Genomic DNA, 9,992 nt, shown 5'->3' on the forward strand with positions numbered 1-9,992 from the left:
CTTGTCGTGCAATGAAGCCTTTTGTTAGGACTAAGTGCAGAGAGGAGCTGTTTAGTAAAACGCTACAAGGCAAAATATCAAGTCGACCAGCGCTTTACAATCGCTCCCAGAATAGAAGATTTGCTCAAAAGTTAGAAAGTGCTAGGAGGCAGAGAAATTCAGAGAGCAGGCAACTTCTTACCATTGGTGGGGACACAGACTGTGGCTGAACTGGCCTGAGCTAGATATGAGTTTGCATTGTACTCCTCATCATCAGTGTCAGAGTCATGACCCGGATGAGTGGCACTGTTGCCAAGCATCCGCCTTTGGTTGCCATTGACATTGGGTGATGGAAGTGGGGAATTGGATTGTTCAACAGCTGATGGACTGGATGAAGAGGAGGATGGCATGGGAGGACCTGAGGAAAAATAAAACCAGGTTTTGGTGTGCGATGGCAAAGACATCATCTTTCACTGTCATGCATACAGCAAATAAAACATTCAATGGCAAAACTGGATATAAATGGGTATGAAAATCACAAAACAATGAAAAGCAATTTGCAACAATTGTCTCCTGTTATTTAAAGGTGAAGGACAGAACGGAACAGATGTTTTGCGGATACTAATCCTTTCTACCAGATGTGGCTGCATTACCCAGCAGAGTGGTGCTAAACAATTACACATATTAATTATCTTCCGTGAAAAACATTTAAAAAATCACAGTCCATGGATTTCCACAAAGGCAACTGGGGACTGATGAGATATCAGCCGTCTTTCTTGCAACAAGCAGGGAAGTACTTAAGAAATAACACAGAAGGTAGTACCTTGAGATATGATACCGCAATATAATAGGAGAATTTTCACAAGATTACTTCAGCACTGATCTCTTTAACTAGCACACGAAAGGCTTCAAACAGGCAATTGCTCTGCTCGAATCCTAGCACAGGGTCCAAACTGACCCCTTTCTTTCTTCATTAGTGAAAATTAACAGGATGCGTTCTCATGTTCAACTTATATTGCTTCTGCCAAATGTGAAGCACGATCACACTTCTGCTATTTGCTGGGGCGTGTTATTCCACTCAAAAGGAGTTCTCATTCACCTGTACTTCATTTTTCTTTTAAATAGCTGCCCTGTCTGATTCGCTACACAAACTAGGTGCTCTGCCAATGTTTAGCTGCACGGTATCCCCTTTAAAAGCCTGAATCTGTACATGCTATTCTCTTGTCCCATCCCTCAACCACTATCAAATATTTAGAATGCATTTAATCTGGAATGACAACCGTGGAAATTTGCTGCCCTCTAAACTATTGTCAAAATGAAAGCAGCGGCTGCTATACTGCTCTCATAGAGGAAGGAAGATTTTTTTCTTTTTTTAAAAAAAACTTTTGACAGGTTTGATTCAGAGCCATGAGAAAAAAGATCCTGTCCCAAGAGTAACTACCAGTCAGCAAGAATGAACATAAAATCTTATACAGATCACTCCCTTTAACACAGCCACTTTGCTATCAGTACACAAGACAATCATTTCCTAGCTTCATGAATACAGCCATTTTCAATGAGTACATTTTAATACAACTTGAGCAAAAGCAAACACAATTTCCCATCTCAGCAGAGAAATTAAATCACTAAAATTAAAGTAGCAATGATACGCTTAAAAAAAAGTAAAATAGCAATATAGCACACAACATAAACAATAAAATAGCAAGAATGGCGTGTAAGATAACAGTAAAATAGCAACAGTTGCATGTAAAATCGCAATGAGAGCACCTAAAATATAAAGTAAAATAGAAACATTAGTATGTAAAATGTAAAGTAAAATAAGAAAGATAGTATGTAAAATATAAAGTAAAATAGCACTGACGGCATGTACAATATAAAGTAAAAAAGCATTGATAGCTAGCAAAATAAAAAGGACAACATCTGTAGCAATAAGAGTGTGTAAAATTAAAAGTAAAAATGATCAGTTACTTGCTTTTAATTCTGGAGAAAAAAATGATAACTAATAATAATAATATTTGCTTAGCTTTATCCTATCTCCATCTGCCACTTTTCCCAAAACAACAGCAAACTAGGTTCTACATTTCTACGAGGTTAAGGGCTCAATACAGATTTTTTTTTGACATGCTAAAATGCTTTCCAACAACATTTGTTTTGTTAATTAATAATTCGGAGTTGGAAATAATTACCCCTGTGACTAATTATTGTTTCACCTCATTCTGTGATGCTAAGCTGCCACCGATCTGCCACGTATGTGATGTTGTTCACAGCTCAACCTGGAGCAGTGAGAAGCGGCTGAGAATACTGACTGAATACTACGGAAATTACTTTTAACTCTTGCGGAGCGGGGGAAGAGACAGAATTAAAAACAAATGTGGCTCTGACATGACCATCACAGGTGTATGTTTCAAAGATCTTATAGCACTGTTCAAAAAGCAAAAGGGATTTTTCCTGGTGTCCTGGCCAAAAATCACCCCCCCCCCCCCCCCCCCCCGATACAAATTGGTGATTCCCTGCATGGCTGTTATGAGACATTCCTGAGCCAAATTGGTTGCCGTATTTCGCTTACAAAATACACAGTCCCTACACCTTACAGTAAGTCCTATGCAATGTTTTGAGATATTCTCCTGACATGAATGGCACATCAAATGCAAGGATTATTATTATGTGAAAAAACTAAATATTTTATAGTATTGTTGAAAGTATTTCCCTGAAAAAAATCCTTTCTTTTCGTACTTTATATTATAATCATTGACTGCAGTTTTAATAGAAATCTTTCCAATTTGTTAGAATTTTCAGCAGTTCTGTATAACTCAGGTTGTCGTTTCTTAACAACAATTACAATTCTGTACAGAATTATAGCAATCAAACAAGGATGGTTTACTTTTGTTTCCCAAATACTGTCCCAAGGTATAATAATTACTTCATTCCAGATGGAATTCAACCCTGTTGTAACAGACAAAAGGGCCGAGAGATAAAAAGCCACTCCGTTTTAATTAATTTGCATTTTATTAATTCCTGAAACAGCCTTTCATTCAACTGTGAAACTAAACGGTTGAGGAAAATAACAATAAGTGTGTTGGTTTAGAAAAAAGCAATTATTTCTGGCATCAGTTCACAGTAATGTGTGCAAACCAAAAACGAATGCAAGGGGAAAGAAAACTGTCTCAGTCTTCACGCTAACTGCGCTATAAACTAATAGACAAATATTTTGATGTAAGTAACACAGCAGTGTCTCTGTTACTATTTTTTGGACCTCCCCGCTTTTCAAATGCTAAGTTACCTGAAGCAGAAATGGGGAAATACACACAAGTGGGATCTTCAGAGGTCATTGCTGCCTGACCACCCTGTGTTTTAGTTGCTGGAGAGACTCATGTTCTGATCTTCATGTACGTATGTATAGATTCAAGGGATTTTTCTTAATTATAATAATCCATGCATTTGCACATGATATAGTTAGTGCCTTATCATGTTGTCAAGACGTTTCAAAGAGCTTCGCAGGATATGTTTATTGTAAAGTGGTGTGCCTGTGTCTTTTTAAAGGCAAACACGGCAATCAATTTGCACACAGCAACGGCACAAACAGCCATGAAATGAACTCGCTGTAATCTATGCAGCTCAGAATTAAAAATAATCCTTGCAATTGATATACTGCCATTCATGTTAATAATAATAATCTTTGCATTTGATATAGCGCTTTTCACATCTTCTAGATGTCTCAAAGCGCTTCACAGAATATGCTGTAAAGTGAATTTGACTGTATATGTGTGGGTGAAACACGGCAGATAATTGCGCACAGCAGTGTCCTACAAACAGTCGTGGATTGAAAATGACCAATTTATTATTGTTTTTGTTTTTTTGAAGGGATTATTATTAGGCGTGTGGAGTAAAGAAACTTGCCTAAGGTTTTGCCCTGCCTGGAATCGAACCCAGGTGTCTCGCTTGCAAGGCGAGTGCTCTAACCACCGAGCTAAAGGGATGTTGGAAGGATGTCTCATAGCACGGGTAAAAATATTTCCTTTTGCAAATTTTTTTTAGCACTTCAAGTCATAGCTAATATTATTGACTGCGGTTTAATTAAAATTTGTTCGCATTTCTAGCATTCCTGTGTAACGTCTAGAAGACGTGAAAAGTGCTATATCAAATGCAAGGATTATTATTATTATTATTATAACCCATGCTGTTATTACTTATCCACAATTAGTGTGTAGAATTGGAGCAATCAAACAAATGCCTCACAGGGTTTACTGTAAAGTGGAGTGATTGTATTATGTAAGGTTGTAGGCGAATATGGCAGCCTATTTGCACACAGCAATGACCCACAAACAGCCATGAAGTGAAAAAACGATTTTATTTGAGGGATTGTTGGTCAGAACACTGTGACTAATTCCCTTCTCTGTTTCAATCGTGCCATGGGATCTTTAACGGTCATCTGAACAGGCAGAACATTTAACGTCTCTCATGGCACCTCCGAGAATGTGGGGTTTCTGTAGCACTGCATTGAATTGTCAGCGTTGTCTATAAAAGTTCAAAGTCCTAATGTGGGATTTGAACTCAAAGCCTTCTGATTCAAATGTGAGACTCTTTCAGCATTTAGTACGGTTAATCACTTGACCTTCAATAGACAAGGTAATTATTTTAAAGGGGCAGAGGCATGGTTATCATGTGGGGAGTTGTGCAACCCGGCTCAGCTTCTGGAACAGTTTTCCACATATGTACAAAGGTAGGAAGTTTTTTGGTAAACAATCCTCTGCAGCAGAAGCTATTCCCTAGTGGTTTAGTCATATAAACATCTTCAGTTATATTTGTAGTTTCAAAGGGCATAAAGAACTCTTGCCTCAGGGTCAGAAGGATGAGGTTCAAGTCTTACTTCAGGACATTGAACTCGAGGTCCAGGCTGATATAATACAGCACTGGAGGAACGCTGCATTGTCAGTGATGCCGTCCTTTGGATGAGATGTTAAACTCATCCAAGCTGGACATTAAAGATCGCATGGCACTGTTAAAGAGAGTTTTTGACAGTGTTCTGGTCGACAAACCTCCAGATTAAAATTCCTCATTCACTCCATGGCTGTTTGTGGGATATTACTGTGTGCAAATTGTCTGCCGCATTCACCTACAAAATACAGTCATTACATTTTGCAGTAAATCCTTTGAGAGAGCTTTGAGATGGCTTGACAATGTGATAAGGCATTAAATCAAAATGCAAAAAATATTATTATTAAAGCAAAGTACACAAGGTGCCATGATGACATTCTTCATGCACGCAATGCCAAAAAAAAAATATTAAATGCCTTCGCTTTACAGCCAGGTCCCTTTAAGAAAAGCTCTTTAGCGGATAGCAGAAAGGCTATTCGATCTGTGAGCCAAGATTTTACAAGTTCTTCAATTGGTTGTACTACAGCTGGCTTCAAGACACTGAAATTTAGACCCTGGCACTCTTGTGAGATTTCAGGACTCTATCGTAATCCCTTTAATTCCACACATTGATACTTGGAATTCTTCCAAATAATATATTATAAACTGAAGATGACCTGTGTTTGCATTATTGGAGGATGCACATAATTTTTACCCTGAGGTGAAAAGAATTTACACAATTGAAGATTTTTCTTTGTTGAGGTCCGAAGGGTTACGTGCTCGATAATATTCAAAAGATCATTCAGCATTCCCAATAAAGGGATTAACATTTTTAAAGTGGTATAAATTGAGCACACGCTTCTCTGTGCCGAGGGTATAGGGTAATCGGCGATGCTGGTCCGAAGCTTTTAATGAGCAAACTATTGAATAGACGTTGCATATTAATACAAAAAAAACTTACAGTTGATATAACGCCTTTCATGTTGAGAGGACATCTCAAAGCGCTTCACAGGATTTGTGTTTTGAAGATGAATGTGGCAGCCAATTTGCACACAGCAACGTCCCACAAACAGCCGTGCAGTAAGTGACCAATTTACTAAACCACTGGGGCTTTTTGGGCAGGACACCAGGAGAAACTCTTCTCTTTACAAATTATGCCATGGGATCTTTAATGACCTGAAACTACGGTTTAACTTCTCACCCGAAGGACAGCACCTCCAACAATGCAGTGCATTCCCCAACACTGCATTGGAGTGTCAGCATCGTCTATATAAGTTTAAAGTCCCAATGTGGTACTTGAACCGATAACCTTTTAACTCGGAGGTGAGAATACAACCAACTAAACCAGACTGACACATACTAACCAACAGTCAGCCAGTACAGGAGACCCTGAACCTACTGCACTCTTGTATTGACTAAGAGCAACAACAACAACAACTTGCATTTACGCAGCACCCTTCATGCTGGATGGCGACTTGGATTGCTTGAAGAGCAGGTGGAAATGAAGTTCCAAATTAAACCTCTTCACTTGTGCAACAACACAATCAACTCACACCATCAAAGCCTATCTCACAACTCAATTTCCTTCAGCCACAGAGAGCGACACTTGGTTCAGAAGCCCGAGATTGCCATCATTTCCAATCAGGCTGGGTTGCGTAGATCAAAATGACTCTATCCAAGTTGCTTGAAGTGCGCCAGTTGAATTTCAAACTTTTCCAACAGAACAGAGTTGTTTAAAAGCTACTCCAAAAAAAACAATCTTACTAGAAATAGTCTTTTGTCAGAGCAAGCCCTGCAGCCTCAGGGGCTGAAATACTTAAGACAAGATTGTTGCAACTCGCTTTCCTGTACAATGTTTTGAGTGAATTAGAAACACGGATTCAGAATTCTGCTAAATCGCAACACACAACTCCCTGTCTATCTTGGCTTCAGGACTGCTGCTAGGCATTGCATTTAACCTAAGTAATTGATTTCAAACATTCTGTAGCTACTGAAGTATTCAAACTCTACATTCATAACAGCTAAAATGCTTCCATTCATATGTAAGGTCGATTTGGGACAAGCTAAAAAAAATATATATATTATGTAGTTTTATGTTGTATAAAAAATATAAATGTTCCAGGATGGACCTGTCTTAAATAGTGCTATATAATTGCAAGTTTTTGTAATAATAATACTTACATTTAATACAGTGCTTTCACGTCAAGTGGACATCATAAAACACTTCACAGGATACATTGTAAAGTGGAATCACTGGATATTTTATAGGCAAACATATGTAGAAATATATGTACTTGTTACCATATGTAATAATGTCAAAACGTCTTCTAGCCCTTTGTACCTTTGAAGTTCACTGACTGAAGTTAGTTAGGGAAACCCAACAACAATGTTGCACTCACAACACCCTGCAAACAGTGATTAGGTAAATGACCAATTACAATTTTGAGGCAAATTTGTGTGAGGGAGCAACACAAGACAAAAAATAATTAGGTCACCTCAATCCACGACTGTTTGTGGGACACTGCTGAGCGCAATTGACTGCCGCGTTTCGCCCACAAATATACAGTCAATTCACTTTACAGTATATTCTGTAAAGCACTTTGAGACGTCTTATCGACATGATAAGATACTGTATCAAATTCAAGGATTACTATCATTATTATTGGTCATGAATTCTGGAGAACACCCAAAAGAGTGCTGTGGAATCTTTACCAGCCGCATCAACCACCAGAATATCAGGGGCAACCTCAAATTGATGACTCTTACTAAGGATGGCACCTTTAACATTGTTTCACACCCTCACTGCACTTGTGTGTCAGCTAAGTGATGTGCTCAAGCCCTGTTTCAGAGCTACGGCTGAGCCAAATTGACCTGCGAAAACCGGTTACATTTACAGGCTGCAACCAAATAAATCTTATGGGTGCCAGTCCGGGATCACATACACACGTCCAGTTTCAGTGTTGTTTGCTTCCTGATAACAGAGCTTGCAACAGACCCTGTCTGAAGGATGACAGTCACCAACAAACAGGCCGACTCCAAGCCAACCCATCATAACAACAGTCGCCAGCTTTTGTTAACCGCTTGTATTCCAAAGTACACAGGGAGAGGAATTTTACATTCGTTAAAAAAAAACTCACTGGCCTTTTTCAAGTTTCAGGTTTAACATCAAAATAACTTTGGAACACTTTGAAAGCTTCTGAATAATGCAATTCTCCAAGTTGAAAAACACCAATGAACTGCTCATTATTTTTGCTCTCGATTTAGTATATTAATAATAAAATAAACCGCACAATTTTCCGCAACACAAATACATCCTTATTTCACACACCTACCAGTGTCACTGTTATTCACACTTGGTCATATCTTACAGCCAGTTAGATAGACACTGAGCTAATCGATCACTGTACCATCCAACTTTCTCATTCACTCTGTTCCTTTTCATTTGATTCCTCAAAGTGACCTTTTATGAAGGCCATAAATAGTTCCCAGCATCAGTTTTTTGGAAAAATAAGTGGTTGGGTTACGGTGAGTTCTCCTGGTGAAAGGACAGAGGCTACTTACCTAAAGACACAACTGATTTTGAATCAAAACAGCCTGCAACGAGGATGTAATCTCAGTAAAGTAGTTTTCTTTAAAAATCCAGTCTTCGTAAATAACAATCTAGGTTTCAATGCACAGATGTTTATGGAACACACCAATTGCAGAGTTGCTTTCTTCTGTCACCCACTGTGAAAGGGTTAAATCCTCCAGTCTTGCTATCATTAACAGATAAAGTGAACCCGTTCTCAAAACTAGACAACCCCTCCACCGCCCATTCTTAATTTAGATTCTTGGTCAGAATACCTTCGAATAATAATTAACCCACAAAGGGCACTTTAAAGTATGGTCAAAAGAGCTGAGCACAATTAATCTTTTTATTTTGTTCAGGTCATTTTGGAGAAGACGGCAAATGAAGAAATATCCCCGTCTCCATATGCGTTCTGGATTCTCTTTTACAATACTCTATTCAGCAAAAAAATCCACAAGCTGCTCCTATTTAAAATTGGAAAATCAGTGCAGTATGCCGTCTTAAAGCTTTTTTCTGAACTGCAAATGCTTGAAGTGACCACAGCTATTTAATAATAACCCTTACATTTGTTACCCACCGATCAACTGCTGTCTCAGAATGGTTAAACTGAAATTATCCATTGCATTGAACTGTCAAACCTTAAGGTGCATTCAGACAGATGGACACACAATTAACCACACCTATCAAATAATTACCGCCCGCCCCATCACTGCTGACATGATTCTCCATGCTAACCGTGCCAGTGTTCACTTTTTCTTTCAACTTAACCAGCGCAAATAAAAAAGACAAAAATATCTGTTTATAATTAAAATAGATCAAGATGCACAAAATTGACAGGCGGAAAAATATAATGAAACTTAAATAAATGCCAAAGTTAAGAATCTATACAGCATGAAATTGGTGGTAACACGCTGACATTAAAATGACAAGCAATTTCCAGCGTCAATAAAGCAGAACTACACGGCTGGTGTGAGATGTACAGTGGGGAAGAGCAGCTTAAAGCAACTGAGAACATTTCTCCGCAACTCACCATGCTGACAGTCCATTGCTTTGTCACCACTAATGTCCATGGAGAAAAATACAAGGTAAGTTCGCCTCTGGTTTGGGCAGAGTTCGTTGTTCATTTATTCCCTTTTGCCCCCAGGCTGCTATTGAGAAGCACTCAGGTTTAATCCCCACTGCCTGGTGTCAAGCACAACACAAATCCTTTTTTTNCTAATGAACCTGTAGATGACTGGAATGATCAACCCATTTCCTACACTTGTACCACACATGAGCTGGGTCAGCATTTCAACAGGAAGGCAGAGACCAAGGTGAGAAGTAAACAAACAACAGCATCTGGGAAGAAATCATTCCCCGGGAAATTGTTCAGCCATTATAATGGTTTTAAACACTGCCACTTGCAGCTTCTTGGCTCTCGGAGTACGTTTCTTTGAATAGTGAGCACTTAAAGGAGTATCATCGGAGCTTCTGCCATTCTGACTGTCTTCCATTAAGTTGTGTCCTAAAAAGAGAGATGAAACCTTTCTGCCCTGCCAAGCACAAGGCTTGTCATAATTCATTAATAACAGTGCTATGCTCAGGTTTCCAT

General features: G+C 38.8%; 1 protein-coding gene across 3 annotated transcripts in view; it reads right to left on the reverse strand.

Annotated features, from left to right (window-relative positions):
- Window positions 1-9,483, reverse strand: part of tenm3 (teneurin transmembrane protein 3) — a 163,433-nt gene extending 153,950 nt beyond the window's left edge. For all 3 annotated transcript variants that reach the window (XM_042342618.1, XM_042342615.1, XM_042342611.1), the window contains exons 1-2: window positions 9,432-9,483; window positions 182-397 (exon numbers count right to left, since the gene is read on the reverse strand). In XM_042342618.1, the coding sequence (XP_042198552.1) occupies window positions 182-397; window positions 9,432-9,471 (256 nt within the window). In that variant the 5' untranslated portion in view covers window positions 9,472-9,483. The remainder of the gene's footprint in view (window positions 1-181; window positions 398-9,431) is intronic.
- Between the last annotated feature and the right edge of the window lie 509 nt (window positions 9,484-9,992).

The sequence above is a fragment of the Callorhinchus milii genome, unplaced genomic scaffold (genome assembly GCF_018977255.1).
Source record: "Callorhinchus milii isolate IMCB2004 unplaced genomic scaffold, IMCB_Cmil_1.0 Scaffold1, whole genome shotgun sequence".
In the NCBI taxonomy this organism is placed as follows: domain Eukaryota; kingdom Metazoa; phylum Chordata; class Chondrichthyes; order Chimaeriformes; family Callorhinchidae; genus Callorhinchus; species Callorhinchus milii.